Source organism: Phalacrocorax carbo, chromosome 5 (genome assembly GCF_963921805.1).
Source record: "Phalacrocorax carbo chromosome 5, bPhaCar2.1, whole genome shotgun sequence".
NCBI classification, from domain to species: Eukaryota; Metazoa; Chordata; class Aves; order Suliformes; family Phalacrocoracidae; genus Phalacrocorax; species Phalacrocorax carbo.
The window spans coordinates 1,735,249-1,756,717 of NC_087517.1; the positions used below are offsets into that span (position 1 = coordinate 1,735,249).

The 21,469-nt window shown below is 46.0% G+C and overlaps 1 protein-coding gene and 1 long non-coding RNA gene across 3 annotated transcripts in view; one reads left to right on the top strand and one right to left on the bottom strand.

The window, feature by feature from the left end:
• GALNT13 (polypeptide N-acetylgalactosaminyltransferase 13) overlaps window positions 1-15,016 on the bottom strand; it is a 159,349-nt gene extending 144,333 nt beyond the window's left edge. For both annotated transcript variants that reach the window (XM_064450924.1, XM_064450923.1), the window contains exons 1-3: window positions 14,797-15,016; window positions 2,331-2,430; window positions 1,401-1,649 (exon numbers count right to left, since the gene is read on the bottom strand). In XM_064450924.1, the coding sequence (XP_064306994.1) occupies window positions 1,401-1,542 (142 nt within the window). In that variant the 5' untranslated portion in view covers window positions 1,543-1,649; window positions 2,331-2,430; window positions 14,797-15,016. The remainder of the gene's footprint in view (window positions 1-1,400; window positions 1,650-2,330; window positions 2,431-14,796) is intronic.
• A 79-nt stretch (window positions 15,017-15,095) lies between these two features.
• Window positions 15,096-21,192, top strand: LOC135313662 (uncharacterized). Its single transcript, XR_010373207.1, has 3 exons — window positions 15,096-15,183; window positions 15,630-15,737; window positions 19,371-21,192. It is a non-coding gene; the product is annotated as an uncharacterized LOC135313662 (long non-coding RNA).
• The last annotated feature ends 277 nt before the right edge of the window (window positions 21,193-21,469 follow it).

Genomic DNA, 21,469 nt, shown 5'->3' on the forward strand with positions numbered 1-21,469 from the left:
TGATCCCTTTTCTGCAGCTGACAGTATAGGTTAAACGGGTTGTTTTACTCACGATATGCAAGATTCTGCCTTGTATTTGTTTAAAAATACAGTAATTCAATTACACAAGAAAAAAATGACAACAAGCAATATCCTTTTTGTTTGGAAAAATAACTGGGTTTTTTCTATTTTTAATATCGTGTAGCTATTTATACAATCAGAAGGTCAAAGGGAAGTCTTCCAAACACATCTTGAGTAAGGACTGCCATGTGACAAGCCCATCACTGAATGGTATTTTCATTTCAAATTATTGCAAAGTTACCAACTCAACTGAACCATAACCCCAAAGTGCTTTTAAAAGGACGACAACGATCTCTCCTGTGGAGAAAACTGAGGACCACACACATACATATGTTTAACGTATGAGGTTTAACACACATACGTATTTATGATGGGAGGAACAGTCTCAGACACAATTTGTGTCTATTCTCAACAGTAAACACGTCACAAAAGCTGCTGCGCTAGTTATAATTCATCTCGTTTCAGTCCTATTAGAGATTCAAAGTACCTTCCTTCTTCCATATGCTGAACCTGAACTCCTTAAGAACAGGATGGTAATTTACAAGGGAAAACAAACACCTGTATCTCATACATTTCTTCTCCCTCTTCTTGTGAATCTCCTGCGGATTTACAGCCTTCACTGCCTTCGGGAGTCAACGTTACAGTTCCTAGAGGTTACTCTGAAGTTCACTCCAAGTACTAAATCACACCTTGTGTCTTTTGGATGCACAGAAGCACACGATCTGCCCTGTGAATGACTGCTCTGGAAATTACAAACTCGGAACCTTGCAGCTTCTGTCAAGGTTCAGTTTTCATGAACTCCCCTTTAGTAAATTACATGGCTAAAAATATTTGGAGTGAGACGAGAATCTGCTCCGTCTGCATTTGAGACTTGATCCTAATGTTTTTATATGGCAGAGAGAATCCATCTTTTAAAACGATTGTTTCAGCTAGAGCTAAGAGTTTAAAAGCAAGCTTACAAGTTAAGTATCTTTCATGAATGAAGAAAGAATCATAAGAGCATCAATTCTCTTGTAGGTCAAGTGACTTCTGATAAAAAGAGGTTCTTAATATGCTTACTTCGGTTTTCTCTTCCACGTATCGGAGACATTTGGTATATTAGCTTCAGTGAAGAAAACTTACAAGACTCCGGCTTCATGATGGCAAAGGTCAAACACTAAGATAACTGAAACCAATTCAGAAGCCACTAAAGCATTACAGAAACTAGGTACTTCAAGATCCTGGTATTTTGTCTGTTTGAAGTGGAAAAATAATTTATAAAGTACAGAGAAACATATGAGGCAATTACTTCCAAAAAAAAAATCTATGACCTTCAAAGATAGCTTAGACTTGGTACTTACCCCTCAGAGCAGGCAGCAGAGACCTCTCTTTCTTGTCGTCACATTTATTACATTCACTAAAGTACAGAAGTAAAAAGACGTCCACAAGCACCCACATGAGAGAAGTGGCTAGAACCACCTTGCAGTAAACAAATCTCCTCATTGCTTTACTTGGTTTCTAGCTCAAATGCCGAGGAAAGACAGCAGTTGCCGAGAAGTATCAGACTCCCACAGTTAATATCCGACACGGAAGCAAAGACAAGCATCCCACTGCAAGCAAAGAAAAAAAAAAAAAAGGCTGAATTGGCTAACAAGGACATGCAGTGAACTGAAAAACTTACAGGAAAGTGCAGCGAGGAGATGTTTGAAGTAGCTGTTTCTTTCCACACATGCAGGTACTTTGTTTCCTACAGTCCTACTACGAATACCGACCATTTTGAATCGCATGTGTCACAGACAGGCTACATAAGTAGCCTTCATTCAGAAACACGTTTTATATAAGTTACGACATATGTAATATGTGCTAACATACATTAATATCTACATATTACATGCAATGTAACAACTTTTCATAAAGATTACACAAAAAGACAACAAAGCAGTGTTAGCAGGCGCTGCTGACGTCCATCATTCTATTAAACATTAGACAGAGATACTAACACAAAGACTAAAACCAAAATTTTCCTTTTCCTCAAATAATGTGTTTACAAAGCTATCCTAAATGTGGCCTCTGAACACTAAAAGCAAATCAATTTTTCTCTTGCGGAAAAGTTATGAACACCATGTCACCACCACCAAAAACGCCTTGCAGAAGAATGCTGCAGTCACCCACCCCCATATTTAGGCCTGCAGCAGTAAGTTGGGTCAACAAAAGCTACGTGCGAGGGCCCCCCACCTCCTCCCAGCGCAGAGCTGCGCGTTAGACGGCTGGCTGTAAAACCTTATGCTTACCGTTATCGGCTGCGTTCCATGTCAGGGTGGGCAGTCCCGCTTCGGCCATGCTCCCGAAGCGCCATCTTAGCACTGCACCGCTGGATAACTTTCCAAGTGCCTACAAAAGAAAAGTCCTTATCACTTGACTGTCTTCTCTAGTACATAAAGAAGTTTCTTATAATTAAAAAAAGCCCTCCTAAGTTTTGTCCACATTTTAACCTATCTTAAATAGATGTCATTTTATACATAGCCCTTATCTTCGTTGTGAAAAACCTTCAGCTTTTCAATCCAGCAGTACCACAACTGGCAACTTCCCTGGTTTAACTCGCTCCTGGCCCAGCCTTCTTGGCGCATCGTTGCACTCCTGCCACGCTCCCTCACCCCGCCACGTTACTTTCCCGTAAAACAGATCTCCGTCCCTCCCGGAGCGACCTCCCCGAGGAGCACCCCGTCCGTCACATCAGCCGGCACCGCACGCAGGGAGACGGGAGTCAGACGACTGGTCCAGTTCCGCTCCTTGTTTAAACAGCAGCATACGAGGTGAGAAACTGCGCGGAGGGAGCTTCCGTAGCAGGTCGTTTTCATTTTAAGTAGTTCCCAAATATAAGAAATTTACATTACATCTTAGTTATATTTCATTTGAACCAATGAGATGGAGCGATCTAAATACAGTTTTTCAAATTATTCTTGAAGTGCTATTTTACTATGTAATCGTTAATAAAGTTTTCCATCTGTCTTAAATATAAACAAAACCAGTAGCTTTTTCTTGCTGCAGTGATTCACCACCAGTTGATTTAAAATTTCAAGGGCTCAGGAATCCTTGTTTCAGGTTAGCACAATTCATTTCCATGCTAGTCAACAGGAACGGTTTAATTATAGGAAGAAAATTACGAAGAAAAAACAAATTAACAGAGATCTTTATTAGAAAAAAAAAAAAAGAGAGGAGAAAACAGCTGAAGTGTTAATTCTCCCCACGCAGCCTCTGTCACCATGGTGGCCGTAATTGGCTTTTGTGGTGGTGAGCACAATAGTTATTTGTTCAGCACCAGCTGAGATACAAAGGCACTTCCTCCCCAAGCTCTTAATAATACAGAGGAATTTTTTTCTTCATCAGTTCTTCTTTTAATACAAGCGAGCAAAGCGCAGAAGCGTAGCAGTCATCGACGGGCGATGGGAACGCTCCTCCGTTCCCAGTGCCGTGCAGTCTTCAAACAACTAGCCCGTAGAGGAACCACCGCAGCCTGCTGCGCCGCCTCAGCGAGCTGCGCCGGGTGCGGGAATAAGGGCGGCGCAACGGGCTCTCGTAAAGTCCGCACCAACGACGGCAAACGTCTCGCTTGCAATAGTTCACATCCAGATTCAATATCCCTCCCCTTCCTCAAACAAAAATAAAACCCGCTTTAATCTTCCGAAGCCCGGCTAATCGAGGGTACTTGCACTCCCACGGACGCGCGGCACCTCACTATGGGGACAGGCAGCGCAGCCCGCTGCAAAACGCCTTTGGCCTCAAGCTCGAACCATTAACCTGGTCCTGGGTTGCTTTGCTACAGATGTGAGGATTACTAGTGACAAAAAGCCAAGCCTCCTACTCTCCATGTCCTGTAAATACCTTTTTTTTTTTTTTTTAAAACGAAGAAATTAAAGAAAATATTTCATTGCCCAGAGAAAAACCACCAGCAGCTTTTGTAACGCGTCCAGCCCGTCACCCTGCAAACGCGCACATAAATGCCCGTAGGAAGTCTGATCTGCTGTTAAGCACGGGGCACCTGGGGAGACTCCATTTTTCCTTGGGACATAAGTTTCAAATTCACGCGGCAAGAGCCACCCCTCTGGGGTGGGAGGGAGCTTTCAGAGACACAGGGCAGGGGCTCGGTCCCACCGCTGAATCCAGCGGGTGCCTCACCGATGGGGTGCCTCGCTCCTGGTGCTTCGCTCGTGTGGGGTGAGGAAGATCGAACGGTTGAAGAGGGCCCACCTGCGTCCCGCACGGACTCTGGGTGAGAGCCACCCTCCCTGCCGCAGCAGGGCTGGCCAGCCCAGCCCTTTCCCTGGGCGTACGTGAGGCCAGGGGGAAACCAGAACCAGGTACCAGCCGTAACGGTGCAGGTGCTGCTCAGTTCAAACTGCTCCCACGCGTGCCCGAGAGCTCCGGGGCTCCACCTAACCTCACCGCAAACAGTCCTCAAATTGGCTTATATTTCAAATGAGGTTTATTTGAACAAATAAAATCAGCCAAAATCCATACATATTGAATTCCAAATGGATACACATCCATCACCGGGATAGACTAACTGACCTTTTTTTTTTCCTTCGATCAAGCGCTTAAGTTGAATTTGGAAAAAAACCAAATACTTTCAGACAGAATGATTGTTTTAATGAAATGAAACATTTTTCATTTAAGATTTTTTATTTCACCTAGCTCTGTTTCAGGACAGAAGTATCTCCCCTTTCCCTTCCTTCCCCTTCCCTGAACCTCACATTTGCACAAAAAATTCACAATCATTTTGTCTAGCCACGATAGCATTTTTCAGCAAGTATTAGAAATAAATAAATAAAAAAATACGCAAAGCTAGGGCCAGGCAAACAAGAGCAAGGTTCTCCTGCTCCAATTTGAGATAAAACACAGAAGAAAAAAATTTCATCACAGTCCAGACCACTCACACTGATCTCAGGACATTTCTGCCAATCTCCACGTTCCTCTCAACACACTTGTGGATTCTGAAGGCTTTTCAGTCCCCTAAGTGCTTTATATTACAATTCCTTAAGAGATAATTAATATGTCTTTAAAAAAACGTATCAGATGCAAAGTTTTACACCAAGAACTGGATACAAACGGCTGCTAACCCAAAAAACAGAACAGCAGCATGCCTTTGGCTGCCTTCCCAAGCTTTCTTAGCAGAAAATAAGAAACTTAAGCAAAGACTCGTGGCTATTGTAAGATTCATGCCAACCATTTTCTCCACCTTCCTCCCAAGTACAGACACCGCTGACCTGCTTACTCTGCACGGGGAGCACAAGCCACTCACGTGCTAAAGCAAGGTTTGAAGGCGTACTCCTCAATTCCTGCCACACCAGCACTACGTAAGAGGAGGGCTGAAAGTTCAAGCACTCACAAAAACCCAGAAACAAATAAACAAAACCCCCCAGAACCCACGAAGAGCCAGGACTGGGGAGTGTAAGGCAATTCCCAAAGCACGTGCGCATTCGTCACCCACATCTCCGACCAGCCTTCGGCGCTCGGCCGCCCTCAGCACCCGGCCCTTCCACCACCGCGCCCTGGTTTCAGTCTCCCAGCTGGGGCTGCTTCCGTCCCACCCTTCCCTAAGCCCACGCCCCAGCCTCCCTTGGCTCTCCCGCCCCGCCACAGACAGAAAGGCAGCCTTCCCAAATCGCTTCCCAAGGCCCATTTACCAGTTTTTAACATTTCCTTGTTCAGGTGTTTCAGCTGCCCAGGCTGCACTCTCCGCGCTCTTCTCCACCCTTTTCCTCTCCACCACCAGCCTCCTCTTCTGAGGAGCTGATTCTCTCTTTGCCTCCACACACCTGTTTCTCTGCAAGGGCCAGGCTCCTCTTCTGCTCGGCTCAGTCTCTTCCCCCCCAGCCCGGCTCTCCTCCTGCCTGCGCTCAAATAAATGGGACCCTCCCGCGGTTCTGTCTGGGCTGGCCGCAGCCTGGAGCAACACCCGCACAGGACGGCCGGCAGGCACGTGGGATACAACAGCCAAGACACAGTCCGGTCACCAACAGCCACGAGCACAGGAACCCTCGACGTACAGAGTACCAAGGTTTTCAGGGAGAGGAGGAAAGTAAATAGAAGTGGTAGCTCAAAACCCCAGCATAAGAATAAAGCTAATTTAAAGACAGTAATCTAGCAGCAAAGCAGCGAGGGAAATTCCTGCCCTAAAAAACCTGCAGTTTGGCAGTGTTATATGCAATAAAACCAAGGTTTTATAATAGAAAACAGTATGCAAATTTAGAAATCATCTGCTTTTCCTAAAACTGCCACAGTAAAATGCTGTGGTAAGAGAATGTTATGGAGGTTGCAAATCCAAGCTCTGAAAAACTGGCAGAATTAAAGATAGCTGCAAAACCTTGACTTGCCTTTCTCACGTACTAAAAAAATTCCCCTCTGCAGAGCCCACTTTCGCTGAGCGCACACAGCAGATCAGAGTTGGTAAAACGAAGCAACTGTTCAGTATTTCTTCTTTTAACTCCCCACACAGCCCCACGCCCTATTAATTTAATGCCAGCCAAGCCATGCACAGAATGCACAATATTTAATTTTCTCAGGGGCTCAAAGCCACGGCATTCATCACTACTCTATCCAGTTGCCTCAAAAGCTTTTAATTCACTTTCACAATATCTCTGGGAGATTAAAAGAAAAGGTATTATCCCCTCTGTAGAAACAACGGGGGCACAGACTGAGGCCAAGACTTTGAAAAGCATTCCCCAGTTTCCGCTCCCCTGGTGATGTTCCTGGAGTTACACCCTTCAAAGTTTGACCTGCAGCCCACGTCGGTGCATTGATTCAACAAAAGCCCCGATTCTTGGGCTGGTGTTTTCCTATCAGGGCTGAGAAGGGGCCGGCCCCTCGGTCTCACCTGCCTGGATCCCTGAAAGCCATCCCTCCCCTCCGACACCGCTCTGGCAGGATAGGCATCGGGGGGAGCGTCAGCTCCGCTCCATCCCTGGGCGCGCTCGCCAACGCTCACACTGGCGGGAGAAAGAGGAAGATGAAAGCTGCCCAAGTGACAGAGGGGCTGTGAAGTGGTAACCATAATCTTCATGTCTTGACTAATGGACTAGAAAGTATTAAAATCGCCAATATGCTGCACGTAAAAGTTTAATGGAAGGTGTTAACTGAGAGCTTGTAGCCAGAGCGACGCCTTTCTGAAGCACTGAACGTGGCTTTTTGTAACACGCCCGTTGATTGTCTTCACCTGGACCCCTCTAAGGAGCATCCACCCGTTTCACAGACCAATAGCTTCCTCCAATTGCTTTTTGTATTCACACTTTATGAGCGAAGCTTCTGGCAACTTCTGGCTCTGCTGTGGTCTTATGAGACATAAACTGAAGCAACGCGGGGTTTGGGGGTAAGAGAGTCCAACGCTGCAGCACTTCAGGCACTACACGCAAAAACCACATTCAGAAGAAACTTAATAGAACTTGATCTCCACACATTTTCAAATGGCCACTTTCTGTAAATCAGTATGAGCACATCCTTGAACAGCCCCTTAATCTGTCGCCACTCTTAAGACTCGGTATGAATTAAGTGTCCTAATCCTTGAGGAAGACAGAAATAAACTGTTTACAAAAGTTCCTCCAAAAGAAAATCAGAATTGCCTGGTTTATCACTCAGCACTGTTACTGATTCAACACAGAAGCACAGTTAGAGTCCTAGACAGAGCCCATCCACATCCTAGAGCTGTGATTACATCTTCCAAATTAGTACCAAAACTCCTCTGCCCTCACTCCGATCTCCCAAGCCTGTGAGACCCCAACCTGTGCAAAGCAACTCCTGTTAGCCATCTCTACTCCCGGGAGCACCAAAGTGACTACCGACGCCCAGATGCTTAGGTAAGAAAGGAGACAAATGGCAAATTATTGTTATGGAACTATTGTTTCAAAACAAAACCGTCAATTTCTTATGGAATGAAACCTAAAATAGAGCTGAACGCCCTTTTTCAAGTCAACATTAAGATCAATGTTAGCCATAAAAGCTTAATGAAGTGCCTACAGGAGCGAGGGCCTGACAAAAAAAGCAGCTTAATCTACCGTGTATTATAGGAACATGCACAGGACGTGAGGAGGAACGCTACACCTCCTTCCTTTGCCAGATGTGGCCACATCTGCATTCATCAACAGCGTGCTGCGGTGCAGCATCAGGCAGCGGTTGCTTAGCAACTGGGGGGGCTGCTCCCCAGGGTACCAGGCTCTACCCAAACCCCCCGCAGCCACCCCCCGCCTTCCCATCGGTTGCAAGATGCAGCCCATGTAACTGAGGACACCAGCCTGGCCTCCCAGGCCCCAGGGAGGTTTCGGGCTCGCCCCTGGGGAGGGGAAGGGGTTTGTTTCCTCCGCTGGCGCTGCCAGGTGGTTCCCGGCTCCTTCGGCCTCCCGCGGCGCTGAGGCTCAGGCACCCGACAGCTGCGTGGGACCAGCTGGCAGCAGAGGGGATGCGCTGAGCAACATCTCGCTGGATACCAAACACCCAGGAATCCCCCTGCTTCTGCCTCCTGGTCAGCTCACACCGAAGTTTTGCTAAATGCTAGAAGAGCTTTTCCCGACAGGCTGATGACAGCAGCAGAGGAACAGAAAACACAGCAAACTGTGCCCCAGCCATACCTGCATTGCCACAACAGTGGCTTGCTTTCCCAGAGGACAAGGGATAGAGCCGTGTTTCCCAACCACGTCAGGGTTCTTACTGCAGTTAAGTAGCACACGTCAGGCGCGCACAATGCTTCGCAGCTGAAACGCAGGCTCAGGAGTGCCTATTCCTGATAACCTGTTATTTGTACGGGTGGTTCATAGCACAGATTTGATTAAATATCGCTGTATACAGCCGCGTGTTTCCACATACTATTTCCCCAGTACCTCTGCATAGCACCAAACTACAAACAGAACTCCTCCTCCTTCTCCCCTCTTCCTTTACATCCCTCTAAACTAACAGCACTGAGGGGAAAAAAAATATGCAAGAGGGTTGGGGGGCCACGGAAAACTGCCTTGGCTGCCCTTTTGGGGTCTGTATCCATTACTGTACACAGCCTTCAGATGGCAGGCGCATTAGAACGATGACTAAGTGGATGGAGTTACATTACTGTTATGACTCCAGCGGTAATTTCCTGCCTTTTCATTATTTAACTGAGGCGTGCTGCATTTTCTAGTGAATCTGTTATTTGTCATGTAGACCATTCTTTTAACGTATGCGACTTAACACCTCAGTCAACACTGAAATTTATCTCGTTTGACAACTCTGTATGTTAGCAAGCATCTCAATTCACAGCCTTTCAAATGTTCCCTTCACCCATACTCGAAAGAATTTAGGCTAAAGGCAAAGAAATAGAAACCTCAGGATGGCCATGGATACTGTTACGGCACTGACCACAAGAGTACTGTACATGAGAATACCAGATCATTTTACGAAGCGGTTAATTCAGACATATTAAATTAGTGCTGTTGACAAATCCTTGTTATGATGCAACATTTGACACTCAAGTGATGTACATATTAATGAACACTGGTAGTAGCAGACTACTTCATTTTTAAATTATTATTAAATCTTTTAAAATACATTTTAGTGATAGTAGCGGAATACTTCATTTTTTAAAAATTAATGCAACTCAGCAGTAAAAGGGTCCATAAAGCCCTCCAGTAAAGCAGCGCTTCAGCCCTTCAGAGCCGATCTATAGTACACATCTGCTCTGTCAGAGCCATTTGGATCAGACTCCTGCAAAAGATGGGGAGGTCAGCTGAAGAGTAACCAGGAAGAACTTTGCTGGAAGAAATTCCCAAGCAGAAATAAAAGCTATCACAAATGCCTTTTTCACACCTAAGGAAGGCAGACCAGAGCTCAGCTCAACTGAAATCTTAAGTTTCCAGCCTTCACCTCTAATAAATCGAAGGATGAACACGACTGTTTCTCTTAGCTTTCCTGCGATTCACTGAAGCTGCAGGAGTAAAAAACAGACAACAACAACATCTAGGCGCCAGTCACAGGAAGACTTGGCGTTATTATTTTTGTCAATCTCTGCTGCAGAGCCAGAGTCCGATGCAGGCAGTGCTGCACCGAATGGCAATTAGCCAGCGCGAACTGACAAAACTCTATTAAAACATGACCGCATCCACGCATACCAGCACCAGGCTGTCGCGGAACGTGATCTAACAAGCTCGAGTCCACTGCTTAAGCTTTGGGTAAAATGTGCTACATTGCATTGCAAATTAAATTTATCGGAGTTGCTACGAGAGCAATTATCATTAAAAAACCAAAGAGGTAAGCTTGCTTTAAGAACTACTAAGGTTTGCAACCCTATCTTTCTAAGGCATACCTTAATTTTAAAATATACACGGTCAAAATGCATTTTGCCTACAGGAATCTTATGGCTAGATTGATCTAACCAATCCTTAATATATAATATATACTCTCCAAAAATCATGAATCATCATTTAATACCGTAAGCAGTTTATTAATTCATGTACAGCTATCTGAAGAACTTATAATGCTAGAACTGTCAATCTCCGAGATCAATACAGGAAGCTCTTTCACATTTAGTAAGAAAAAAAGGAAAAAACCCAGGTATTTCTAGTTAGAGCCATCCAGTGTTTTGTGTTTTAAGCACTAGTTTCTCCCCCTCTCTCCTTTCCTGAAATAGGCTGCTTGACATTTAAAAATAGACCTATTCTTCATTTTAAAATGCATTTCCGTGACTCAGAAATTAAAGTGGAAAAGACTTATTAATTCATCTAACCAAACTTCTTTGTAATACAAGTCTACCCTTTATTTTGCGTTGCTTTGTTCAGACTAGAGCCAGGCAATGCCTAGCACCCATCGCCCAGAATCGATACCTCAAAGCACCACACCCCCAACATCCAGACAAGAAAAGCTTTTTGTGTTCAGAGCCACCTGCACTGTAAGCCACTTAGCTTGCAAATGATGTCAGGTTTGTGAAGAATTTATCTGGGTTTACTCCCGTCTTTAAAGTCCATGCCTTCAGATATTAAGCTTGTATTAAACAGGCTGTTTCTACCAATGTGCTGGCACAAAGCACTAAAAACATAAAGCCAACTAAAAACAAAAAGAAGACAATCCTAAAAGAATATGGGCACAAACTCAACACCCAAATATCAGAAGACAATCCCAGCTGCTATAATGTGTTGGAAGCTCACGGAAGAAATGCAAAGTCCTCCTCTCATTCCTTTTTCCACATTCTTCCCCCAAAGGGCAGCCCGTCTAACAACAGATCGAAACAAGTCAGAAGACTTTGGTCACCAACCTCACAGGTCTCTCCTTGCCCTGACAGTCAGACCTGGCATCTCTCCTCTCCCTAACGCACGCCGACTGCCGCACCGCTGACAGGCAGGTATCCCCTAGCAAGCCGCCGCACAACCTCATCACGGCTAATTAGCAGACTAACCTGACTATATTTATTCTGTTTTCAGATGGTGGGTGCTCTCCCACGTACCAGTGAAATGAAAAAGTAACAAGTACTTGAGTGGTATTGACGACTTGACAGATACCACCCAGGACCAGTTTCCTGGCTCTTCAAACAAGAACAAAATGCTGGAGCAAGTCAGGCAGTGACACAACCACCGGGGGAAAAGCTACAGAACAAGTATCCGAGGAAGAACACAGCCCAGGCAGCTGCAGCCCCGCGCCAGAGGATTCCCCCACGAACCTTTGACAAACGTGTGGCTTGCCAGCACAGACGCCACGCGTCCCACGGAGACGCAGGAGCAGCTGCCCAGCCACCCCGGCCGTGCCGACGCACTCATCATCAGCATCACGCTGACACTGGAAAACAGCTGAACATGCACATTGCACCGATCTTGCTGATCAAACGAAGATATTTGTGAGTGAACCCCAAAACTTGAAACAGCTGGAAGCAGAGCATCACCAAAAAAGTAACCACTGCCTTCTGCAAGAGTCTCCTACACGAGTCCTGTAAGAGTGACTCCTTACGAGGCTGCAGCGCCAAAATGGGCAGCGACCTTCGGGACGTCCGCCCGCCTGCGTGTGGGTCAAGCCCGTGGCGTAACCCTGCGCTCAGCACCGTGCATCCCAGGGCAGGAGAGTCGGAGCTCAGCGCTCAGCAGGAGTCGCCGGCTCCAACCCGAAGGTCAGGCAGGCAGAGAGCCACAGTCAGGCATTCCGGCTGGCGTGGGCCGGGGGGACGTACCCGCCAAGGAGCACCTGTGGCTGCGTCAATGCAGAACAGGCATTTCACCTATTTTGTGAAGAGGGGGGCCTGTCGATCCTTTTTTCTAGGTACCAAGGCCAAACGAGCTCCTTTATAACACTGGGAAATGAGAATTCCCTCACCTCTTCCGATCCAACAGAACAGTCTTGAAAAAAATCAAAGTTTGTGAATACTAAAAAGGCCATTTTTGACAACCACTAAGTTGCCACATTATACTTGCTCTAACTTAAAACTGACAGTCACAAAAGTAGTAGAATATGCAGTCCGATATTTAATTCGTCTCAAAAGTTTTGAGGAAACCAGGTTTGTTACAAGTACATAGATCTCACTATATTGGGTTTAGAAAAAACAAAACCACCAAACAAACCTTATTTTCCCATGTTCAAAAAGCGATGTGCAGCCAAACGGAACTCAATTCTCCCATATTTTCAGGAAAAGCCTCCTCTTGAATTCACCTGCTAATGCACAAAACCCACTAGAACTGTGTCTTGAAGAGACAAATATTACAAGGTTTCCTAGTGTCTTATTTCCAAGCGATTCTGCTTTTCTTCTCTGGCCTTAATTTTAGCGTCATCTGGCAGTGGGGTTAGGTAGTTCTCGACTGTATTTTGCCTCAACGCAAAACAACTGCACTTAACGTTACAAGGAAAGTAATGCAACCTGATTCTGCACATTCCCAAATGCAAACGGGTCATCAGCTTTTGCTACAGCTGATAAGGAATGTTTTTACAACTTATTCTCCCCTAGGAACAGGGTTCTTGGGGGGTACAGATGGCAGGAACAGATGTCACCTCTCTTCCTCATGAGCGTTCAGGAAGAATCATAGCTTTTTCCGTGGTAGGCGGGAGGCAGGTGTTAGCAGACATAAATCCCAGAACCACGCAGGCTTACGTCCTCCCCTTCAGTCTTCGTTTGTGCCTGAAAGGCACAGTTGTTTACACTTGTATTTTCTTAAAGCTCATCCGCAGTCAAACAAGAGACTGCGAGCCTGGCTTTCCACCCTGTTTTACCAGCATCAGCATCTCCTGATAGCGCACGCTCATCTTGGGGAGCCTGCAAACACTAATCACTCACATATGAGCACAAAGAGAGGGAGATACAGCACGTTTTGTTTCTTAGAATATTGCTTCAGTTAAGAAACCACGTCTAATCCCAGGGGAATCCAAGTTTATGCCATATTAGATGTTTTTGGTTTAATGCCACCCAAAACCACTTGTTATAAACAACAATAACAACAATCCTAAAGTGTCTGTAGTAACCGGCCTATCTAAAAAAAATATCAAAAGATAAAAGCACCACTTTTCAAGTTATACCAAATTTTTTAACTGCCCTCATTAGCCTTAGCACCTTTGCACGGTTTTACCGATGAACGCAGCACATCAAGATCACCAATAATCAGATGTGCTATCAGCCAAGGGCACCGCGGAGGAAAATTGGGGGGGGGGGGAAAGGCTCCTTGAAAAACAATACAAGCTTTAAGGCCTCATTTCTTTTCTCAAAGTCCACTAGCCATCAACCAGTTAAACTAATCTCTGCCTCTTGCTTTCCCCTGCATAATTCTGAGCATATCTTAATCTCTCATTAATCTCTTACTATTTCCAGCCACCCAGCAGCACCCAAACAAATTTTCAGTCCCTGCTCATTTTGCAATAAAGAAGAAATAACGGCAGCTCGAGCAGTTATTTCTTTCTTTACTATTTCAGATTGATAAAGACTCTTATCAAAAACTGTAAAATAAACTTTATGTCCTGCCAGCTTGGAAGAAGTTTTCACCCGATTCTTGGGCGAACAGTTGGCATCCTAACTTTATAACGTTCTGAAGAAAAAAAAACACGAGCTCCCCAGCAGCCGTGCCAAACCCCATTCCCGGCGGGGTTTCGCTGTTTACATCCACGCGAAGCGAAGCGAAGCGAAGCGGCCAGCAAAACCCGAGCGGCGCCTCGCCCTGCCAGCTCCGGCTGCGAGCGCCGGGGAAAGGGCAACGAGCCGGGCTGGGGGCTTCCAGCGCGCGTGGGAACCCAAGCCCACAGGGTTATTCCCTCTCTACCACAAATGTACCTACCTGGGGTCTTCCAGTGACATTTACATCCTTTCTCGTCACCTCAAAAAGCGGGACGATATTAGTTCTTTAGGGAGAAAACTGCGTGCCAGGAGCCGGATTGAGTCCCAGTCCGTCGTACGCCCCTGCCTAGAGCCGTGCCTCAGGCCGGGCTTATCCCTGCTCGCAAAGCTCTCCGCCGCGTAAAAACGGCGCTGCAATCGGTAGGAAAGGCGGCGGGACTGGGATTAAGGAGAGCTTTATCCGCGAGGCGCCTCGCTCGGAGCCCAGCTCCCCCGGTACCGGCGGCGACCCGCCGGGGGGGGCCCCGGCAGCCCGCTGCGGGGGGGGCCGGCAGCCCGCGGCCCCGCCACCGAAACCATGCATGGAAAGTTGACAAACGAGCCGGTGGCGGGCGGAGGGGAGAGGAAAGGACCGAGCCCTTGCTTAAACCAGGCACCGCGCTCGGGTCGGCGGCGCCGGGTCCCGTCCCGCCCCTGCCCGGGGAACCCGCCGGCCGCCCCCCGCTCACCTGCGGCGGGACGCCGAGCCCCGCAGCGGCGCCCCCGGCCCCGCGCTCAGCGGCAGCAGCGCCGCCGCCCTCCTCCTCCTCATGGCCGCCGAGGCGCGGTGCGGTGCAGTGCGGGGCGGCGGGACATGCGGCCCCAAGGCGCGGCCGGGGGATGCGCTGAGGCTCGGCTCCGCGCCGCCGCCTCGCCGGGTCGGTGGCCGCGCCTCAGCCGCCGCCTCCCCTCCGCCGCGCCGCCCAATGGCCGCGGCGGCGAAGGCAGCGCCCGGCTCCCGCGATACTTGCGGGGGGCTCGGAGCGGGGAGGCGGCGGCGCGGCTGTCCCGGCGCGGAGCCGGCCCCGGGCGGGGGGGGGGGAGGCGGCTCCTCGCCTCACAAGCAGCGGCTGCCGGTGAGCGGGCGGGTGGCGGGAAGGGGCGCAGGCGGGCGGTGGCGCCAGGTCCCCGCCGTGAGGCGATGGTGCCTCCGCCTCAGGGCACCCCTGTTTCGGGTGGGACCCTGGCCCCCTCCGATAACCTGTTAGTCACGGATGGGTTCAAGCGTAGAGAAACTGGGGAAGGAAAAACCCACGAGAATAGGAACAAGCCCTCAATTAACATTTGCGCGGTGGAAAGCGCTTCGGCTCCAGGCCAGGCCAGTCAGTGGGCATTGCGGGTCCAGGAGGCGATGGAGCCAGGCCGATTTGCCCCAAGACCCCTGGCTCCAGCCAGCTCTTGCTCGGTTACCAGCCACGAGGGGCTGCCTGCGCCTGCCCACCGGCAGAAGCCTCGCGCCAAGGTAGCCGGGTCACCCTTTCGACGGGTTATTAAAAGTGACTCTTGTTAATGCTTTCTCCAGTTTCCCAGTACCAGGGGGAAGCACATGGACTGCGGTCACTTCAGGAGTGCCCTGGCGTCGAGACACCCTTGTCCTCTAGTCCCAGCCCTGGTTGCAGGACAGCCTACAGTAAGTTACGGTTACGTGTCAAAATGTTGTACAATCGCTGTTGAAACGGTGCCCTGAAGCAGATGCATTTCACCGATCTTGAGGTAAAATTTGGAGGAAGCTTCCGCCACCTCACCCAAGGAGCCTTTACACCCAAGCAGAGGAGCGCTCGCGTGCACTTCGGGCGCTTTTTCAAATCATCGCCCGCAGATCTTAGCACGTAATCACATAGCACAGATCACATATCAAAAGCGGCAGTATGTTTTCAGCGTTGGCTGAAATTTTATTACTTTTGTGAGGGGAAGCTTCACTTGTTAGAAAAGGAAAGCAAAACAACAAAGCTATCCATCCTGTTTACGGGGACAGCCAGGAAAGGATTCCGTAGACCTCAACTTTTTTCTCAATGGGTAGCGGATAAAAGATTTGTTTTGTACTTTGGTACAGCAAATGGATGGCAGCGTGCCCCTTTCCCCTCTCCCTCTCTGTGACCAGACTTGGCAGCACTGAAGCAAAGTAAAAAAGTCCTGACTTACAACATTTTATTGTCCCGTGAATAATACCTTTTTCTGACACTGAAAACTAACTGCATAAACTAGCTGCTTTGACATAAGGATGAGAAACCTCTTGGCAATTTATGTTTTTTGTTCCCCTTAAAAAATAATAAAAGCATTTTTCAGCATGATCCAAAATAACATTTAAATAAATGATTTGATGGTCTTTGTTTCTCAAAACATACCAAAAGAGCGCTCAGAATTTTTTAACCTTTGCTCAATGTAGATGATATATAGCTTTCAAAGTATTAAATGATTCCTAAGATAGACTCGGTATAAGCACAGCAGAGAGCTTAGTCTAGGGCTAGAGTGCAAGACTAGAAATGCAGTTACGTGCTTCCCTGAGGATGAGGAAGTCAATTTCTCTGCATTGCAGCTTTTTTATCTCTAACCTCGCATGGGCATTGTGAGCATTAATTGCTTCCTGTAACTTACGTTAAGATGCAGAACTGGATATGGACTGTATAAACGCAAAGTGTTCTTTCTTGTTTCATTTCTAATAGGAACAGTAGTATGTTTGTTCCAAGTAGGGAAAAGCAAACTCTCATGGTAGAAGAAAAAAACAATCCAGAGTTTGGCACCCTTAAAACAATACTCCCCCTCAAAGGTATTAGATACAAAAGCAGCAGCAAAAGTCTGTGATGGCATTCTTCATTCAGTCCTACTGCCGTGTTAGATTCTGGGCGATGCCACCCGTTTGAAAGAGCCGTTTTGTCTCATGGAAGGGCTTTTTTTGCCACCTGACTCATAACCATGCATAGAGCATGTCATAGAGCAGAAACGTTCACTTCTCAGTTGAGTTTTCCTTTTAGTTTGTATAATAGACAACAGCTATCTTTATTCATGAAAACAACAAATCTCTAAATGTTACTAACTTACTTTCAACAAGCTCCTGACAGTGCAACTGCACAGATCTTTAAACTAGTGTATAAAGGATATTTTCCATGTCAACTTTTTTTATACTTCACTTCTCCCTAGTTGCTCAGAACTGGATTCCTGCGTAAAAGCAGTTATTTCCCGTGTGCGTACCGCGACTTCTGGCTTTGGCATTGTCTTTGTCCCAGCGTTAAAGCTGTCGATCACTCACAATTCTGGATGATTTCAGTACAAGTGGTGCGTATTACACAACAGCTTGGCGTTTGCACCAGAGCGTCTGTTTTAGAACCCACCATGGGTGGGCCCCGTGCTGGTAACCGTGATGAACGGAATCCCATCTTTCAGGCAAAAATTCCGTAATACTTAGTGTGTGATGGTAAAGGGCGCATAAGAGAATGGACGCGCTCCATTGGATCAAAGGCAGCGATCTGGTGCGGGTGCTTGGAAAACAGTGTAAGAAATAGCAAAAATATAACATCATTCCTCTCTCAGCAATCTGTGTTTCCAGCAGTTCGCAGCGTGGAGTTTCCAGTGTGGGGGCTGCATTCAGACCATCGCATTTAGCATCTCTTTGTAAATCTCCTGTGGATTTCTCTTAACGTCTATTTTAATCTGGTTTGACTTTTGGTTTCAACACAGCTTGAGCCAGAGTTCCAAGATTAATTACAGGTTTTGTACAGGAGTCCCTCAGCTTCACCACATTAGCTGCATACTTGCTGCCTGATATCCTTACTGGGTGGGCTTCCATGTATTCTGAGAAACGGCGGACAGTCTTTTTTAATATACTTTTTTATGACATCTGTGATCTCACGGGCTTCAGTGTTTCTTCTCCCTCAGCCTTTCCAGGCAGAAGAAAAGTCCAGGTTGCTTCAGCTTCCCCATCTCCCCTCATCCTCATCTCTCCCTGTGCTTTTTGTGGGTTTTTTTTTCCTACTTGAACTTTTCTTTTTCCCTCCCAGAGAAAACAGGAATATCGAGCATCCCTTTGCTTCCCAGACACATGAGTGGTAGCACAGTCAGACTGGTTATCAGTAGGCTCATTGTGTGACCTGCGGAAGCTCGTGTCTGCTAAGCTTTCCCAGGCTGGAATTGAATAGCACCTAAGTAAGACCAGTGAGGTTTTTTGCAAATACTTTTTAAATATTGCGTTGCATTATTTAAAATGTATATAACTTTGTGCCAAATAATGTGTTCCTAGCTCTACTGGAACTTCTACTGTACCCTTTTAACCAATCTGTCGTGCCAGAAGGTAACGTTTTTTTTTTTCTTCCTGGCAGGTGAGGTTAGAGAAAAAAAAAAAAGTATACTTATGTCCTAGAACAGATCCTTTGAGTTGTGTATGATCTTATGCAGCAAGGAAAACAAAGCTGAACAAGCCCATTCATTTTCATCTGAATTTTACATCAATAATCACACAAAATATAGAACTTTTTCCTACCACCTAACAGAAATAAAATGGGCTGATAGATAACAGACTGGCAGTTATTGCATGTATACTGCCTTGCAGTGTAATTCATTTATTATTTTTTTAGGTAATAGCAGCCTATACTGTTCTACTTACTCAATTTTATTGCTTTTGCTATATTACCTTTTCAAATGCAGACCCACAGGTAAACGAAATGTAACTATTCATCAACCCCCTGAAGTGTCATTTATAACGTGAAAGCAATCACAGCTAATGCATCAGTTAATCCCGTACCGCCTCTGACGGAGGCTTCCTCTACGACTGCACAGCCTGGTTTTACCATTTGAAAAGAAATTGGATAACCTTTGAGATAAATGTGCCTGCCCTATATGAGAACGCTGAAATACCCTTGCATTTAAATACTTTATGCCCTGTACTCCCTTTATGTCTTGAACACAAATCTTAGAGCTTTTTTTAAAGTAGGGTATGACACTTAGTCCACTCATCTGATAGAGTAGGTGTGTGTAATGATAAATTACATACTTTTGGCAGTAGTTCAGTTACTTCAGGCTGTAGTTTCTTCAAGACTCTTAGACAAATGTCATCTGGGCTTTTTTTATTTGCACATCTTAGTAACTGCCTGTGTCTTCCCTGCCTTATAAAGGGTAAACCTCGGGCTGCTTCTTGCTAGTCCTGTCTTTCTAGAATCGTTTACCTCTGCTGCTGTTTTCTTAATTAAAGAACAGAATATATTTCTCTGGTAACGGAATTGAAGTAAGGGCATTAGCATTAATACTGCTCCACGTTTTGCTTCTTATTTAGATGCATCAGTCTGCTTCAAATTTAAAAAGATGAGGAAGATCAGTAAAGCTGGAAAACACATAGAACTGAGTCTGAACCTTTAGACTGAATTTGAGTCTCTTTCTACAGCTACAGACCCAGAAGGAATCGCAGATCTCCGTGTTGCAGGTCTGGTGAGAAGTCGGTGTTGAACACCCCGAGGTCTGTATTTACTCAGTGAACTGACCTGTGCTGGAGGTGGTAAGGAGCGTTTCTTCTCACGGTTCCTCTGAATGCCATACGCTGCTCTTCAGCCACGCGCGCACTGGGCCTGGCATTCGCATCTCTGCTCAGCACCAGTTAGCGATGGCAAAAATAATATCCCAGAGTTGTTTTCAAGTTTGAGGGTGAGGATGATCAAAAGGACACAGGCGCTTTCGGATGCAAAGCACTCCTGATACAAGAAAATATTTGGGAAAATCCCTTTTTGCTCTGAATTTAAACTGCTCTTATCCAGATGCATCTATACTTGGCATTAACAGAGAATTAATTTTGTCATCAAGCTATTTCTCCGTGTTTGATAAAATTTCATTTCAGAAATAAAGGATTTATAGCTTACTTTCCCTCAATGCACATTATCATTTATATAACTGACAGCTTCAGTTGTTAAAAGCAGTACATGAGGTTTTTTCCAATAAAGGGCTCACATCTTTCTGACATTTATTACAAGTTTATTGCTTCTATATCCTTCTCAGTGAAGCTGTTTCATTCATTGTGGGAGTGTCTGAAGTACAGATTTTTCATTACTTGTGACTTACCATTAATTTTAGGCCCAAAGTGGTTTCATTTTCACTGATGGCTAAAACCAGGAAGGGCATAAAAACACATGTCAATTAAGTCAATTAAGCTAAGAAAACTCATCTGGGATGAAAGGGGAAGGTAAAGGTATGGGTTTTACCCAGGTGATATACTTGCCTCCTCAGAGCAGAGAGAAGGTGGGTTAGTCACTCTTGATTTACTTTGGAATAAAAATCACTGCCTAGAAGATTAAGCGAACTGGTTATGGGGTACAGGGTGCTTTCACTTCTGTATCACCATTGTGGTGATTATGTTAAGACAACAGAGTCCTTAACTGAGTAGCATCTTTTATCCCAGGTGGAAAGTAAATTCTAAAGGACATTTCGGTATCTGCACACAGATGCCAAAATCGGAGTGCGTATTCACCTGTGGAGGGAGAGGCCACCCCGAGCCAGCTGGTCGCAGTGCCGGAGAATGGTCCTGGGCAGGTTTAATGCACTAGGACAGATGAAGCCTTGAGGAGCGTTCCTCCAAGTCCTATGCGCATGGTAATGATCCTCAAAAATCAGCATAGGTAACTGCTTCCGTTGGGGACCACGGTTGCAATCCTAGCCCCCTAGGTCACAGAGCTGAGCTCGTTTAATAGTTTCTTCCCTTTTGCAGGACAGGATCCTGTCCTTTGTCTAGAAATGCATCAAATTTCCATATTTGTAATATTTGCTTTTGATTCTCGATAAAGTTTTAGATGTCAGATAGAGATCTGCCACCTTGCCAAACCTCAGTAACGATTTCGGTCACGTCCACTCTAATCATTTCTCTAGCTTGTTCACAGTAAAACTTACATGATAAATGACAACATCATTTTAGTAAAACTCAATTTTCTTTGTCAATACAATTTATCTTTCCCCTTCAAATGATCTCCTTTTTTAAAATTAAAACTTCTGTTACCGGCATTAACCTATCAATTGTTTTGGTTTTTTTTCCCCTTAATCTGTGCTTCCAATCTCTATCTGCATGAAGGGCAAATTGTACTTCAAAATCTTATACAGAAACAAGGCCTTATGAATATTGGAAGTCATATCGCTTTCTTATTAGAAATAAAAAGTCTTGAATTCACACCATAGAACTGCCTTTGGAATTTCAGCACGTGTTCTCTTGGAAACCTCAGAGGTGTTGATCAGAGAGATTACTGTCTTTTTCCGGTCTCAGAGGAAAAATAATGTTTTACAAACTCAGAGTTCTTGAAAATAAAGGAAAACTGCTAGAATTGGCAGTCTTGAACAGAAACCATGAAATGATAACAGGAGTTTGATCAAGCTGTGTGCAGGTCCTGCTTGAAACAC